Source organism: Miniopterus natalensis, chromosome 13 (assembly GCF_054644295.1).
Source record: "Miniopterus natalensis isolate mMinNat1 chromosome 13, mMinNat1.hap1, whole genome shotgun sequence".
Classification (NCBI taxonomy): Eukaryota; Metazoa; Chordata; class Mammalia; order Chiroptera; family Miniopteridae; genus Miniopterus; species Miniopterus natalensis.
Genome location: NC_142093.1, coordinates 32,822,146 through 32,840,013, shown reverse-complemented (window position 1 = coordinate 32,840,013; position 17,868 = coordinate 32,822,146). Strand labels below are relative to the sequence as shown.

The following is a 17,868-nucleotide window of genomic DNA, read 5'->3' as shown; positions in this document are numbered from 1 at the left end:
CTGAAATATTTTAAAGCAAACTTAGATACCATATCATACATCCATTAAGCTCAATATGTATCTGTAATAGATGAGAACTTTAAAAATATATATAGCATAATTTCATTCACTCTTAATAAAATTAGAAGCGATTCCTTAACATCCAGTAAAACGAGTTCAGGTTTCTCTAATTGTCTTTAAAAATGTTCTTTTCAATTGGTGTGCTTAAATTAGTATTCAAACAAGGTCCACATTTTGCTTTTGTCTATTAAATCCTCTTCCATCTATTAAGTTACTATTTCTACTTGCTACTTTGTCATTGTTATGCAGGATTATTCTCATGTTGGTTTTGACTGATTGCATCCTCCTGGTGTTTTGTTGTTGTTGTTTTGATTCTTTTTATCTTTGTTGTTGAAAGTATTACAGGTGTCCCATTTTTCCCCCCAATTGACCTCATCCACCTTGCTCCCACTCCTTCCCCAGGCCTTCATCCCGTTATTGACTGTGTCCATGGGTTATGCATATATGCCTATAACTTCTTTGGTTAATCTCTTCCCTCCACCCCCCTTCCCTCTTTCCTATGAAATATGATCATCTGTTGCATATATTAATGTCTCTGGATCTATTTCGTTTGTCAGGTTCTTTTGTTCATTAGCTTCTTATTAAAGAAGATCCTTCAACATTTCATGTAGTACTGATCTGGTGGTGATGAACTCCTTTAGCTTTTCCTTGTCTGAGAAGCTCTTTATCTGACCTTCAATAGTAAAGGATAGCTTTGCTGGGTACAGTAATCTTGGTTGTAGGTTCTTGTTTTTCATCACTTTGAATATTTCTTGCCACCCCCTTCTGGCCTGCAAAGTTTCTGTTGAGAAATCAGCTGACAGTCGTATGGGTGCTCCCTTGTAGGTAACTAACTGCTTTTCTCTTACTGCTTTTAAGATTCTCTCTTTGTCTGTAACCTTTGGCATTTTAATGATGATGTGCTTTGCTGTGGGCCTCTTTGGGTTCCTCTTGTTTGGGACCCTCTGTGCTTCCTGGACTTGAAAGTCTATTTCTTTCCCCAGGTAGGGGAAGTTTTCTGTAATTATTTTTTCAAGTAGGTTTTCAATTCCTTGGTCTCTTTCTGCCTCTTCTGGCACCCCAATAATACGAATGTTGGGCCTCTTGAAGTTGTCCCAGAGGCTCCTTATACTATCTTCATATTTCTGGATTCTATTTTCTTTTTGCTCTTCTGGTTGGGTGTTTTTTTGTTTCCTCATATTCCAAATTGATGATTTGATTCTCAAGCATCCCCTGCTCTACTGTTGATTCCCTGTAAATTATTCTTCATTTCAGTTCATGTAGCCTTTATTTCTGATTGGTACTTTATTAGGTCATCAATGGTCTCACTTGTTTTCATAATAGTCTTACTAATATCCTTGAGCATCCTTATAAACAAAATTCTGAACTGTGTATCTAGTAGCTTCCTTGGTTCTATTTCATTTAGTTCCTTTTCTAGATTTCTTCTCTTTCCTTTGTGACATGTTTCTTTGCCTCCACATTTTGGCTGCTTCCAGGTGTTTGTTTCTATGTATTAGGTAGAGCCGCTATGTCTCCTAGAATTTGTAGAGTGGCTTTGTGTAGTAGGTGTCTTGTAGGGTCCAGTGGCTCAGCCTCCCCAGTCACCTGAGCTGGGCCTTCTAGGTGCTCCCCTGTGTGGGCTGTGTGCACTGTCTTGTTGTAGTTGGCCTTGGTTGCTGTTGGTGTCACTGGGAAGAACTGACCCCCAGGCCAATCGGCTGTGAGGACCAGCTGCAACTATACCCAAAGAGCTGCTGTGTTGGAGACACTGCTATGGAGCAGGATTTACTTCAGTGGAGCTTTGGTGTTCACCAAGTGCGCCCCTTGAGTGTGTCACTCATTGGTGTGGTAGGGTTGTAATCCAGTGTGGTCGAGTCTGACCATCAGGTCCACTGTTTCTGGGGCCTCCGGGAGGGACAAAGTCAGTCTCTGCCAGCGCCTTGCTCAGGGCCCCCCCAGCATGAGCTACACAGGAGACCGTAGTTGGCTGCTACTTGTGCTAGGCTTGGCATTGTCCAGGAGAGGCCAAGCTATGAACCAATGCAGGCTGCCCCTAGGCCACTTATCAAGCTGTATGGGGCATGCTGCTGCTTGTTTGAGAGACTTTAGGAAAGTCCTAAGCATGAGGCTCGAGAGGCCACTTGCATGGAAAAGCCACTGTAAATGGCTTGGATGAGCTTGCAGGTGGGGGGCGGGGTCTCTGGAAATCACTAGGTAGGGGCCAAACCTATGAGTCAGGTGCTGGTGATTCAGATATGGCGCTTGCTTGCTGGCTGTGTGGGGGAAGAGCTCGCCAAAGGAGCAATGGCCTCTGCCAGCTCTTCTGCCTGGGAGAAAGCTGCCCCTCCAGCTTTTGCCCCAATTTCAGGCAAGTTAGTTCCTCTCCAAATATCCCAGGTTCCTTTCACGCTGCTGCCCTGCGCTGGGGCTCAGAGGGAGCACATCTGAGTGAGTCCATGTGCAGGCCCTTCAATGAGGAGCTGCTGGGGCTCCTGCAGCCTCTGCGTCCCTCAACAACAGCCCCCACTGGTTTTTACAGTGCATAGTTGTGGGGACTTCTCTTCCTGGCCCTGGAGCCCTGGGCTCAGGGCCCCTCACTCCTCCGGGAAACCTCCACTGCCAAGATATCCTTCCTGGGTTTAAACCTCAGCATCAGATGTGGGCCCTGCTGCCACATCTCCACGATTCAGCCCCAGTCTGCCCGCGTCTTCGCCCCTCCTACCCATCTGGGTGCTGCTTCAATTCTCTCCTTGTAGGGCTTTTGTTCAGCTAGATTTCAGGAGGTTCCGAATGATGGTGGCTCTGTATTTTAGTTGTAATTTTGATGTGTTGTGGGAGGCGGTGGGTATAGCTCTTACCTACGCCTCCATCTTGTTTACCTCCTGGTGTTATTTAACATGTTTTTCTATTCCCCTTCCACTTCATGATTTTTAAGCTGTTTCATGGATCCAGAGGTTTGTTTGATTAGGTCATAACTTGTTTTGTTTTTGTTTTTTAATAAACTTTTTACTTTAGAATTTTCACTAAGTATTTGCCTCTGGAACTCTCTCAAGGAGTTAAATGTTTCTCCTACAGTTGTCATTAATTGTGTGTATGCATAAATAGGCAGTACAATTCAATAAAAGACTTAAATATGTGGTTAGTAGGTATCTTGAAATCAATGGGAAATTGTTCTTAACTTAAGATAAAGAAGCAGGTTTTTTGTTATCAAGAGAGCATAATTTGTTTTTAAACAAAGAAAATGAATCCCAGTCAGACTATCACAAAAGACTGTATAGTAGGACTGTATGAGGACTAAGACAAAAATAGTATTCCATTTTACTATAAAGACTGCAGATTGCCATCATGCGGGGTGTGCACTATGATATAAATGGCACCCATGGAATTCTGTAATAAGGCGATCCTGATTATTGGCTCTAGGAATTTTAGGCTTTTTAACGAATGAAGAATCTCTTTGGTAAGAACTTAAAATAATTAGAACATTGATGAGAATTAAAAAATCCTTGTGTGATTTTTATCCCATTTAATGAGTATTGGTTAAATGTTAAAATCACACTATTTTCTTACAGTGGTTTTTGGACCGCATGGCTGATGATGACTGGTGGCCAATGCAGATATTAATTAAGTGCCCTAATCAAATTGTGAGACAGGTAAGAAAAAATTTATTTAAAAAAGAAATGACTGTTTCTATTTAAAAAAGAAATGATTCTAAATTTACCCGAGACTGTATCTTAACCCTGCTTTTATAGTAGTTTGGAAAGATTGACCTCTTACCATAAAAGTCATTTTGCTATTGTTTTCACCAGCCTTTTTTTTTTTTAGCAAATCAAGGATTATTTCAATCAAGCAGTTTAAATCATTCAAATGTCTTGGTGATAGGAAGATAGCTATAGCCACCATTCTCTCAGATCCTATTCTGGCTGCTTGATGAGTTATACTGATTCTTTTTCACATCCTTAAGGTATTCTAACCATGGGAACTGAAGTGACCTTGAAAGTTAAGTGAATAGTTTATAATTCATTTCTGTGACAAGCCCTGAGCTGTCACATGAATATTTGTTTTCCTAATTGGAAAATTTGGACAAGAAAAATATAAATACTACTTTTATTCATTTATAACACAAAACCAAAAATTTGATCTGAAATATGCCACTTTTCAATTATTATTGAGATATAATTCTTACGCTATAAAACTCACCAAAACCTTTCAAAGTGTAAAACTTAGTGGGTTTTAGTATGTTTCCAAACTTGTGTGACCATCATGTATCTGATTTTATAACACCCCAAAAAGAAGCCTCATACCTATTAGCAGTCACTCCCCATTTTATCCTTCTCTTCTCATCAGCCCCTGGCAACCACTAACCTACCTTGTCTTTCTATAGATTTGCGTATTTTGACCATTTCATATAAATGGAATCATATACTATGTGCTCTTTTGTGACTGGCTTCTTTAATTTTACATTGTTTTCAAGATTTATCCACATTGGATTATGGATCTGTACTTCATTTCTTTTCATTGCCAAATACTCCATTAAATGGATAGTCAAAATTTTGTTTATTCATTCAGCAATTGATGAATATTTGGGATGTTTCCACTTTTTGGCTCTTTTGAATAATGCTGCTATGAACATTTGTGTACAAATGTTTGTGTTAACATATGTTTTCAGTATTTTTTGATATGTACCTAGGAGTGGAATTGCTGGGTCATATGGTCACTTTATGTTTAACAATTTTAGGAACAACCAAGCTGTATTTCATAGTTTCTACACCAGTTTATATTCCAGCAGCAATCTATGTGGGTTCCAGTTTCTCTACATCTTCAACATTTTTTACTGTCTTTTATTTTAGCCATCCTAATGAGTATGAAGTACTATCTCATTATGGTTTAGATGTGTATAACCCTAATAATTAATGATATTGAACATCTTTTCATGTGCTTATTGGCCATTTGTATATCTTCTTTATTAAGAGAGGTTTGAGAAGCTTTGTTTTTGATAATCTCTAGTAACTGAAACTTATTTGTTTTTGTTTATCCCTTACTATAAAACTGAATGTCGTTTTTCAGTCTAACTTTGTCTTATGTCTTCACTCTCTAGTTGAGACTCCAGGAATGCTTTAGAATGTCAAAAGATTTAATCTGTGGGCAAAACACAAATGAATGGCAGAGAATTTTGAATCATGTAAATTTTTCAGTATCTTTGTTACCTGATGCAAGTTGGCTCTCGGGTTGTTTTATCTTTTCATTTATAGATGTTTCAGCGTTTGTGTATCCATGTGATTCAGAGACTTAGACCTGTGCATGCTCATCTCTACCTACAGCCAGGAATGGAAGATGGGTAAGAACTATCTTTTGAATATTTTATTTTTAAGCTTTTTGATGAGCCACCTACAAAGTATTTTTAAATATTCACACTGAAATATTTAGGTTCTTTTATTTTAAAAACATCTGTAATAATACAGATCAAGAGGGCAAAACTTTTTGTTTTATTTTTAAATAAGTGCATCTTCAAAATACTCTACAAATAACTTTATGACATCATCTTTTGTGTTGATTTACCAGGCACAGTAATTGGAATCCAACTACTTATATTGTTGTAATTGGTATTTATTATTACAAAGATGAGTTAAATTCAGGTGGTGGTGTTTTTTACATCCTCACCCGAGGACATGTTCATTGATTTTTAGAGAGAAAGGCAGGGAGAAAGAGAAACATCAATGTGAGAGAGGCATCGGTCGGTTGTCTCCTATACCTGCCCTGACCAGGGAATCGAACCCATGACCTTTCGGTATGTGGGACAATGCTCAAACCAATTGAGCCACATTGGCCAGGGCAAAAATCAGGTTTTTAAAACAGTTCTCCTCCCAGAGTATCTGTCTCCAGACTTCATACTTTCTCTAAGACATTAAATTATGTTTTCAGGTCAGATGATATGGATGCCTCAGTAGAAGATATTGGCGGTCGTTCATGTGTCACTCGATTTGTGAGAACTCTGTTATTAATTATGGAACATGGTGTAAAACCTCATAGTAAACATCTTACAGAGTATTTTGCCTTTCTTTACGAATTTGCCAAAATGGGTGAAGAAGAGGTGAGGTTATATCCTGTTTATTTCTGGTATTATGTACCTATTTTCAGTATTTATAACTTGTTTTTATATTATATTTTTAAATCAATATTTTTATTTTTAGAGCCAGTTTTTGCTTTCATTGCAAGCCATATCTACAATGGTACATTTTTACATGGGAACCAAAGGGCCTGAAAATGTAAGTACAGTTCTGTCTCATGTCAGGGATTTAGAGGCCATGTTTACAAATTTGCATCATGAAAAATCATTAGATATTACAACCCTTTAAAGTCCCTTCTGGCCTTGATACTAGATAATTTTAAGGGTCAAAGTTTGATTTATTTATTTATTTATTTATTTTTACTATATGTTTATTGATTTCAGAGAGAGGAAGGGAGAGGGGGAGAGAGAGAGAGAAACATCAGTGATGAGAGAGTCATTGATCAGCTGCCTCCTGCATGCCCCCACAACCCAAGCATGTGCCCTGACCGGGAATCGAACCGCGATCTCCTGGATCCTAGGCCGGCACTCAACTGCTGAGCCACACCAGGCCAGGCTAAGTTTGATATTTTTAATGGATATGGCAAGAGAAGAAACAAATCAAGCAATAAATTTCACTGGCAAGGCCCTGAAACAAAGCAAATAAATTTAAGCAAAGTGGCCACCACCTACCTTGGGCTTCTATCACTAGAGTGTTGTTTTGAACATTTTTGTTGCCCATATTTTTTGTCAGTGTCTCAAAAATTCAAGTAGCTGATCTGTTCACATATTAAAGCATGAATGTGAATTTTGTGTTTTCCATAATGACCACATTAGATCAAATCCTCTATTTGCACTATCTTAGTTAATCCTTTTGTAACCCTAAGAGATAAGTACTTTTGTTATCTCCGTTTTACAGATAAGGAGCTTGAAGCATAAAGATATTAACTTGTTTTAGATCACAGTTGAGTTGGGCTTTGATCCTTGATCAGACTCCTGACTTAATTACTATGATATATGTATAAATGCTTCTCAGAATATGGACAGTTATGTAATTCTAGCCTATATGGCTGCTTGTTTAGACTGCTTTTCTTTTGCTTTGTTAGACTGTAAAACTTTTTTAGTCTCTTGAATTTCAAAACCCAAGTGACTATCTGTTTGAAATACCTACTATTTGGATTATTTGACAACTGCAAATAAGGATACCTTACTTGTTTAAATGGCAGTTTTAATAAATAGGAAAATACTGTTTTATCATACTCATACATTTTGATCCTAATTTATCTTCCAAGGGGCTTTCCTATAAGAAAAAAAGAAATTATTAAAAGATTTATCCCTTTAGGTAAGGTAAATCATCACAGTTTTGAGAATTATTGCTCTTTACAGTTCTGCCTATTAGATCTAAAATCGTCCTGAATGTGGTTTTGAGTTTTAAAGTTAGGGTCAGGCCTTTGAGTGGTTGTTTTTCATCATACATACTCCTGCCATAATCTACCCTGGATAGTTATATAAAACAATCAAGTTATGTGCTCTCAAGATAATATTAAAACTAATATTAAAATTGGATTTTATTCTGTTCTAGCCTCAAGTTGAAGTGTTGTCAGAGGAAGAAGGGGAAGAGGAGGAGGAAGAAGAAGATATCCTCTCTCTGGCAGAAGAAAAATACAGGCCAGCTGCCCTTGAAAAAATGATAGCTTTAGTTGCTCTTTTGGTTGAACAGTCTCGCTCAGAAAGGTGAAATGTTTCAACATTCAAAATGCTTAAAGCATGTTTGATTTTATTCTTTTTCATGATTACTTCACCACTATTAACTCAGTAGCTTTTGTTATTTAACTCCTTTTAAATAACGCCACAGTTGACCAACTCTTACAGCTTAAGTATTTCAATCCTTTGTACCAAACTCGTACACTATTTACCTGAGTCATGTTAGAAATATACATTGAAGAAATTATACAGTAAAATATCTAGCAAAATTATATGTGCATTCATCCTTTAACCTAGCAAGCCCACTTCTAAGAATCTGTTCCCCAAACATAGAAAGATATATGTGCAGTGCTGTTTATTGCTGCAGTGTTTGTAATAACAAAAGACTGGAAATGTTTAAGAGGGAACTAGTTGGAAAACAGGGCATCACTCAATAGAGTACTCTATAGCTGAAAAAAAGGAAGCATGGGAATATATCTGTACTACCTTGGAGAAATCTTTAGGATAAGTATTACTAAGTGAAAAAAACAAGGTGAAGGAAAATGTATATAGTATGCTACTTTTTAAGAAAGGGGAGGCTATGAGAGAGAGAGAAAGAGAATGTGTGTATGTGTGTCCTCATAGATCTCCTGTTTGCGAATTTACCTACTTGCTAAAATTTTTTGTAATCCCAAAAGCAGTATTCAGGAGCTTTTACAGTCATTTATGGACTGCAGAAAAGACATGTGCAATGTGGTTAAAAAAAAAAAAAAATCAAATTGCCTGTTGTACACTTTCCCAACTGTAGTTAAATATGGTGACATTATACCTTGTTTCAATTTTCATATTGTAAACAATGTCCTTTTCTCGGTATATGTCTCATTTTTCACATTTCTGGTTTTTGTTGGTGACTTGGCTGTGTAAAATGTCCCTGAGCATAATGTTAAGTGCTGCCTAGTATTCCTAAGCTCAAGAAGGTCATAATGTGCTTTAGGGATAAACTTCATTCAGATATAAGCTAAGGTGCTGTTTGCTGAGTTCAATGCTAATGAGTCAATGATACATATTAAATAAGGTATCTTTAAACAGAAACACACTTACAAAAAGGTAACATCTTTTGGTTGACAAAAATGTTGTCACCAGAAGCTCGTGGGAACCTAACCTGTCTTTCCCCTTCAGCAGTGATTGAGTATTCACTAATTTGATGTTTGTAGCACTTTGTAGAACATAAATACTGCAAATAAGAATTCACTGTATATTGTTTTTAATTGAAGACTGAATCAAAAACCAAAAAAGAGTTTCCTTTGGTTGTAGAGGGAAAAACAGGCTAGAGGGGAAAGGAATGAAAGAAAGCTTAACTTCTTTGAATATACATTATTTTGTTGTTTTTGTTTGTTTTAACTTTGGAATCATGTAAATGTTTAATATAATTATTAATTAATTAAATGCAATCCCTAAAAATCAAAAGCATGTTAATTTAACTCTAAATTGCCAGTAGGAGGTACCTGGAGGACAGAAAGAATTGTAAAATTATCCTAAACTGTTTTGAAATTTTTATTCTGAAACTTTTTATATTATAGAATAAAGCAAGTAATTGTTCATGTCATTAGAAGCCAAGATTCTTAGCAAAAGAAAAAAGAAATACAAATATAATAGGGTTTTTACATAATTTCTGTAAACTGAACTTGGAAATACCATTAGAATTCATGATATATTTTTGTCTTAAAAAATACATCATATACCTACATTTTTCTGAAAAGGCCTAGAAATCCTGTCCAGCTCAGAATCAATGAGTGCCCTTAGCATCTAGAGTGTAGTCTCTAGATACTGTTTCCCACTGAAAAAATTTCAGTTCCTTGGAAATATGGCCAATTCCAGGTTTATGGCAAGAAATGAATGGGAAGTTGGAAATGTTTTGTCACCTTGGAAAACAAAGAGGCTATCAAAACCTACTGAGATCATGTTAAAAGTATTCAAGAGCCAACTTAAAGAGGTTTATGCTGATCATAGTTTGGACAACCTGAGCATCAATATTAATAACTAACTACAAGTGGACTAAATGTTTAAATTCATGACTTCATAGTAATACCTAAAAAAAATTTTTTTTAACTTTTTTACAACCTTTGGAGCATATTAGGAAACCAAATCATAATTTTAGAAACATATTAATAAAGGAATGATAGTAAGCATTTCTCTTTACCTGCAAGGATTATACCTCATAGCAGCCAAATGGTAAGTGAGAGGATTTGAGGTAATAAATAAGCAAGTAGTGCTGGAATTACAATATGAATATTATACATCTCAAATGAAATATTGGGTCTAGGAAATGGTCGTCATTGGCTGAAAACATTACAAAAAGAAAGACAACTTTTAATTGTGTGCTTCCTGATGACATCCATACCACCACTAAAGTATTCTTGGTTAAAAAGTCAAACCTAGATTTGATCAAGTCTCTAGATCCAACTACCAGTTTACAGGAAATACGGGGACACAGGAACCATGTTAAAACACCACCACAGGGTATAATCAGCAAAATGGAAATGTGGGATATTCTATAGAACAAACCACCTGCTTTCTTTAACACATAAATTGTAAGATAAAAACAAAATCAGAGGGGAAACCAGTAGTCTAAAAGATTTGAAAGATAACTTCAAACAATTGTAACAAAGAGCATTTTATTTGGATCCTGATTCAAACAAATTAAGTGTAAAAGGTTTTGTTTTTTGATTTTTTAGAAATTTAAGGAAATTATACATTGGATATTGTATGATAGAAAGGAACTGTTGATTTATTTTAGGTATGAATAATGATAGTGCGGTTACGTATTTAAAATTTATCTGTTAGTGATATGTATTGAGGTTTATGGATTAAATGATAAAATACTGGAATTGCTTCAGAGTATTCCATATTAAGTGAGTAGGAGGTAAAAGGAAACCAGACTGTCCATAAATTGGTAATTAGAAGCTGAGTAATGGGATACTCACACTATTCTTTTTATTTTTGTACTAATTTTTTTTTATAAGAAGTTTAAAAGAAATATTTTAAACTGGCAAGTGAAATTTGCTAGTATTTCTTGTAAGTTCATTTTGTTTTGAAGGTTCTCATTTCAGAAAAAGCTATCTAGCCCGGCCAGGCGTGGCTCAGCGGTTGAGCATCAACCTAGGATCCAGGCCATTGGGGTTTGATTCCTGGTCAGGGCACATGCCCAGGTTGTGGGGCGAGGCAGCTGATCAGTGACTCTCTCATCATTAATGTTTCTATCTCTCTCTCTCCCCCTCCTTTCCTCTCTCTGAAATCAATAAAGATATGTTTTAAAAAAAAAAGAAAAAGCTATCTAAATGAGACCTGACCTAGTGTTATAAGAAAAATTTAAAAAATATATATATATATTGATTTCAGAGAGAGGACGGGAGAGGGAGAGAGAAACATTAATGATGAGAGAGTCATTGATCCGGCTGCCTCCTGCACACCCCCTACTGGGGATGGAGCCCACAACCCAGGCATGTGCCCTGACCGAGAATCAAACCTCAATCTCCTGGATCATAGGTCAATGCTCAACCGCTGAGGCACGCCGACCAGGCACAAGAAAATATTAAAGTGAAATAAATTAGATTTGAGCTCCCATATACCAATTTTGGAATCTTGAAAAATTATAAAAAATACGTCTAGCAAGCAAGTCTAGCTAGCATAGTTCAGAATTATTTTATGACGGTTGCTTGGTATAGTTATTGAATTTACAATTTTGATGCGTGTCATGATGCAAGTAGCTATACAGTAGTACAGAGGGAAGAAAAACTTATTTCTACTAATGTTTTCTTTCAGGCACTTGACATTATCACAAACTGACATGGCAGCATTAACAGGAGGAAAGGTAATACTCTATATCCAGACTATTTTATAATCACAAAAATAGTAACATAACACTTCTTAAACACCTTTTGCTTTTAACAGGGATTTCCCTTCTTGTTTCAACATATTCGTGATGGCATCAATATAAGACAAACTTGTAATCTGATTTTCAGCCTGTGTCGATACAATAATCGACTTGCAGAACATGTAAGTGCTGAGAAGCAGTCTTAAAGTTTTTTGATAATTTTAAAAAGAATATTCTGAAATTCTCCTTTTTCTGTTTTAGATTGTGTCTATGCTTTTCACATCAATAGCAAAACTGACTCCTGAGGTATGTAGAAATTTATTAATTCATGTTTTTAGAACTTCTGCCAGTGTTGACAATACTTTCAATGAACCTTTGTAATTGTCCTTGAAAAAATTTATCCATTTTTCCCATAACTTCACCTATTTTTAAGTATGTAACGTGAATAAATGGAGTTAACTCTTCATGTCTTACAACAAACATAGTTTTCTCAATTAAATATAAATTTACACGTTAAGTTCAACATATCAGAGTGTCCTGCCTACACTTTAATCTTGTTTAGTTTTAAACATATAATTGTGCCCAAGATAAAAATAGACTAACCACAGTACTGGATAGGTGGGAAGTATATAAAAAAGTGGAATACAGTACTGTACAAAAATACTTTTTTGTAAAATGGAAGCGTTGTAGCTACTTTGATAATACATGTCAAATATTAATATAAATTATATCTGAGATCAAAGGTTGCTACAGGAAACTTTTAATCTAGATTATTCTACAAACATGGTTGTCTCAGTAACAAGAGTTTTGATTTATTTTTTTCCCAAATTAACAGCCAGAAAAATACATGTTTTCTGTTACATATGGCTCCCATGCAATTGACTTTGTTTCCCAGCTCATTTTATGATAGTTCAAGTTCATATGCAGGAGTAGTCAGCTCTGCAAACATAATGCAGCAGATTTAAATGTTATGTATTCAAGAGTTACACATGTTTATGTTTTGCTGATAGAAATGGGTTCAAGTAGATAGAAATACAGTCTTCTGTGTCTCTTACAGGCAGCCAATCCTTTCTTTAAATTGTTGACTATGCTAATGGAGTTTGCTGGTGGACCTCCGGGAATGCCTCCCTTTGCATCTTACATTCTGCAGAGGATATGGGAGGTAAATCTTAGCAGATGTTTCAGTATTTATTTTTTTGAGGATTTTGTTCGTCGAACGCAGTCACTACCATATTAAGTTTCAGTTTCTTCTTACGTGGGTAACCAAAAATGGATTTAGTAAGTCACAGGTTAAGGAAAGAAGAGACACTTTAGTCAGAAGGTCTAGGGGGAAAAGAGTTTTTGGCTAGTGTCCCAGGTGTTTAAAGAATTTCTCCTTGTGTTATAAATAGCCTTCAGCCAATCCAAGGTTCTCATTTCCCCCCCCTAAAAATAGAAGATTGCCCTGGCTGGTGAGGCTCACTTGGTTGGGCGTCATTCCATTGGTGGTTGATTCCTGGTCATGGGACATGCCTGGGTTGCAGGCTCCATCGCTGGCAAGGGGCTTATGGCAGCTGTTTGATGTTCAGGTCTCGCATCGATGTTTCTCTCTCCCTCTCCCTTCCTCTCAAAAAATCAATTTTTAAAAATCTTTTTTAAAAAAAAGATTATATAATAAAGTGGTAGAAGCCCTAGAAATACAAATCATGTGTTTTCAGCAGTTGACAGAAATAGTAGAGGAAGCACCAACCACTTCCTTTCTTCCAGAGTTACTACTGAGGTCACAAAATGTCTCCTTAGTATTAGAAAAGCCCACTCTCTAGACCAGGGGTCAGCATACTTTTTCTCCTGGCCAGATAGTAAATACTTTAGGCACTGTTGAAACCATTCAGCTGCTGTTTTAGCATAAAACCAGCCATGGGCAATACATAAGTGAGTAGGTATGGCTGTGTTCCAGTAAGTACTGAGCAAACCGGCAAACCACAGAATTTGGCCCACGGGTCTTAAGTTTTCCAACCCCTACTCTAGATTCCTAAGGTTCCATTTCCCCTGTGAAAAAAATTTCCCCAGTGGTGCAGTGAGCTAGTTTTCATTCTCACTGATAGAAACAGATTGAGCAAACAATAAGAAAAGTAAAGATGAGAAACTTTAAAGAATTAAAAGCACTTTTAAATTAATCTGCAAGCTTAAGACATAAAAGTCATTGTCTTCTCTTATTGTTCTTATGTTAGAATCCTTGATTATTTTAATTTTATTTTGTAAACAAACTAATGACACGTTTCTGAACATTTTCTGTTGATAAATGGGAAAACACATGGTTGAAACTTTTTAGGCTCTAGTTTTCATAAAACTATTTTGGCCTTTGTATATTTAATGGCATATACCAAAAGTAAGTTAAAAAGTAACTGCTCATTCGGTTGGCCTTATTCTGTTCTTGTCTGTTTTAATTTGTAGGTAATTGAATATAATCCTTCTCAGTGTCTGGATTGGTTGGCAGTGCAGACACCCCGAAATAAACTGGCGCACAGCTGGGTCCTACAGAATATGGAAAACTGGGTTGAGCGGTTTCTTTTGGCTCACAATTACCCTAGAGTCAGGACTTGTAAGTCAAATATTCAGAATTTAACACACCATTTGTTGTTGTTCAAGTTTTGTTTCTTTGTTTTGTTTGTAAGGTGACTACAATATGCCCATTGTTGTATAATTCAAATGCTCTTAGAGGTATTGTTTTTAAAAGCCAAAGTTATATTAGTATGTGGAAACCTATACCAATGTTTTACAAATAACTATAGTGTTTTTGGTTTTTTAAGGATAGAAAACTATGTCCTTTCTTAGGTAACACCACCAGCACAACCATTTTTGTTTCCTTGTTTGATGGAATGACAAAGCATGATTAGCATTAGTAAAGAGAGTAAAGGATCAGAAAATTCTATCTTAAAGGCAGTTTGAGAAGACTAAAAATAAAGTAGTAATGAAGACATAAAACAGGTTGAGAGAAAACATTTACTGAAATTATGGGCATTAAATGATAAACATCTCTATTGTACACATGCTGGAAGAGAATAAACAAAGATCTTGGAAGAGATGGATAAGTACAAAATATAGATATTTCACAGAATAGAAAATTACTTGTAAATGAACTTAAAATATGTTCTTTTGATAGTGTTCAAAGAAATAAAAATCAAAGTAGTTAATAAGATTTTTAAAATCATTACAATCACTTGCTAGCTGTCTGTTGAGAGGGCCTAGAATCAGTGATACTCTAATAGCAATAAGCATATCAAATACCCAGATCTCTTTTTCTAAACACCATTCTTTAATTAAAGGAATCACAGCTCCTTGGAGAAATGGCTGATTCTAGGACTATGGCAGGGAATATACAATATGAACTTGGAGCATCTTGTAGAACCAGAAAGTAAAGAAGTACTCAAAAACCAAAGTGGCCCTGGCTGGTGTGGCTCAGTGGTTAGAGCGTTGGCCTGCACACCGAATGTCTCTGGTTCGATTCCTGGTCAAGGGCACATAACTGGGTTGCAGGTTTAATTCTGATTCCAGTTGGGGCAGGTGCAGGAGGCAACCAGTTGATATGTGTCTCTCACATCAGTGCTTCTCTGTCTGTCTGTCTCTTTCTCTCCCACTCCCCCCCTTCCACTCTTGCTAAAAAAGAAAAAATCAGTGGAAAAAATATCCTCAGGTGAGGATTAACAAAAAACAACAACAAAGTGATGGAGTTGTATCAAAGAGACATAGAACCAACCTGAAAGATCTCCTAATGGTCAAAGCTAGAACAATTTGGGTAAAAAAATAAATAACATACCGCTGGATTGTAACCCAAATGATTGAATAAATAAATGGCGAAGAGTCACATATCCCATACAGGAGAATTTGAGATAATTTATGTGCCCCAAGGAGGTGGAGTATAACTCCCCATCCCTTTTGTGTGAGCTTGATGCCTTGCTTTCAAAATGTAGGGTATGGGGGATGAGGGAAATAACTTTAAGTGAAGAAACTTTACAAACATTAACTCAGCCAGTTGGCTAAGGTTACATCACTGAAGAGTCACATTTATATTATAGCATGTACCCTTGATATAATATGATGTAAAGGGCACTGTACCTGTGTGTGTGGTACAGTGTGGTCTTCCTCCCAAAAACCCATAACCTGAGTCTAATTATGATAAACATTAGAAAACAATCTAAAGGTCATTCTACAAAAATACCTGACCTCAAAACTAGCAAGGTCACCAAATGCAGGGAAAGTCAAACTGTCACAGCTACAAGGAGCTTAGGGGACATGATAACTAAATATAACGTATCCTAGAACCATAAAAGAAGAACATTAGGGCAAAACTATTGAAACCTAAAATGTGAAGTTTAGTTGATAGTTGTGTGCCAGTGTTGGTTCCTTAGTCATGACAAATGTCCCTTAGTAATAATAGCTATTAACAGTAGAGGAAATGGGGAGGAAGTGTATGGAAATTGTCTGTTCTAAGTATTGTAAAGTAAAATATTTAGGGAAAACACCTTTCAGGGGTGGGTACACATGGATTGGCATTGGTACTCTGATCATAGGCTAGTTTTTCTTGCCAATTTAGTTAACTGCACAGTAATGGGATATTGGTAAGAACCGACACACATGCTGGCTGGCATTCATGTTCTGACTCCTGAACATAGAACAATTAAAAACCTATGCCAAGCCCCTCCACTGCCAAAAAATGTTTTTTAGCTAGACATTACAGCTAATATTCATGACAGTGCTTAGGAAACGGCATTCTCATGCATTGCAGTGACATCGTAAGTTAATATTACCCTTATGAAAGGCAGTTTAGCAGTATGTAATGAGATCCTTAAAATCTTTTTGCCCTTTTTAACTCAGTAATATAATTTCAGGGATTCCAGTATATAAGTAAGTCACCCAATATATGGATACCCAACCACATTATTTATAGTTGTGAAAAGTTGAAAGCTGGATGTTCAGTTAGGAAATAGTTATAATGCATTATTTTTAAAGTATTATAGTGGAGACTATAGTAATGTCAAAAAGGGTTTTTGATATAGAATGAATATAACTTAGAATAAAAATTAGAGTAACATGTATAGAAGAAAGATTACAAAGAACTACTTTTAAATCTTACAAAATAACTTTAAGGAATAACTGAGAATGTTTAGTATAAAGTAAAGAAGAAAAATTGAGACATAAGTGTCTTAAAATAGTCGAAGAGTTGCCTCATAGAAATGGAAGTAGATTTGCTCTAAGTTCAACTGAATACTTTTTTTTTAATCATGAATGACTTTTCTAAATTGCAGTTTTATACAAAAATTGATCAGGATGATACCTATATGCCAGCTTTTTATATTTGAAACTCAGCAAATTGAGCCATCCTGGAAATAGACTACCAGAGCAATATATAGGTGAAGAAATACATAGAAATGGAGTATTGTGCAGAAATAAAGTTTAATTTATATATCTATAAAATAGTTTACAATTAACTTTAGAAACACTGACTTTTTTTGCTTTGGCAGCACAATGGAAATTATCAAATTATTGGTAGAATAGTGGGAGACAGAATTTAGTAGGTGTATTATAGAGAGTTAAACTAAGTCATTAGAAGCTTTGAAGAGGCTCTGTAGTGAATCTTACAAGCATTAGCTCATGAACCCGACCATCTGGGTTTGAATTCCAGTTGTGCCACTAGCAGTGTAATAGGGGTAGTCTGAGTGAAAGTGGGGATAATAATAGTAGTGCTTACTATATAAGGTTATGATGTTAAACAGAAATATTCAATAAATGTTAGCAATTCTTATTATTGATGTTGTTGTTTTACCATTGTCATCATCATCATCCTTTCCCAAGGCTGAATATGGGCTCTACTTTTTTATCTGTGTGACCTTAGCCTTTACTTCTCCAAGATTCAGATTTTCCAGTGTAATATCACCTACTTCTGGGGATGGTTATGAGAATTAAATGAGATAATATTTATAAAGTCCTTAGCTCACTGCCTTGCTCATAGTAACTGCTTTTACAGATGGACTCAACTAATAAGTCATTAACCTTTCAGAATTACAGCATAGGCTTAATAAGATTTTTCAGGTATGTTGGAGAGATTCTTTTTTTGTGTGCAAGGTTAGCCTAGAAGACTGTTAAAGATTTTCCAAAGTTAATGTTCTATAATTGGAATATATCTAATCTTATATATTACAAAGGACTTTTAAGTAGATCTCATTCTCTCTTTGTAATATAAGTAAATTTA

The 17,868-nt window shown here is 35.9% G+C and overlaps 1 protein-coding gene across 4 annotated transcripts in view; it reads left to right on the top strand.

The window, feature by feature from the left end:
- The window catches only part of USP34 (ubiquitin specific peptidase 34), a 183,752-nt gene that overhangs the window by 143,093 nt on the left and 22,791 nt on the right, over nucleotides 1-17,868 (top strand). For all 4 annotated transcript variants that reach the window (XM_087823588.1, XM_087823587.1, XM_087823585.1 and 1 more), the window contains 10 exons: nucleotides 3,609-3,689; nucleotides 5,289-5,374; nucleotides 5,959-6,127; nucleotides 6,228-6,302; nucleotides 7,665-7,816; nucleotides 11,588-11,636; nucleotides 11,717-11,821; nucleotides 11,901-11,945; nucleotides 12,697-12,801; nucleotides 14,073-14,220. In XM_087823588.1, the coding sequence (XP_087679714.1) occupies nucleotides 3,609-3,689; nucleotides 5,289-5,374; nucleotides 5,959-6,127; nucleotides 6,228-6,302; nucleotides 7,665-7,816; nucleotides 11,588-11,636; nucleotides 11,717-11,821; nucleotides 11,901-11,945; nucleotides 12,697-12,801; nucleotides 14,073-14,220 (1,015 nt within the window). The remainder of the gene's footprint in view (nucleotides 1-3,608; nucleotides 3,690-5,288; nucleotides 5,375-5,958; nucleotides 6,128-6,227; nucleotides 6,303-7,664; nucleotides 7,817-11,587; nucleotides 11,637-11,716; nucleotides 11,822-11,900; nucleotides 11,946-12,696; nucleotides 12,802-14,072; nucleotides 14,221-17,868) is intronic.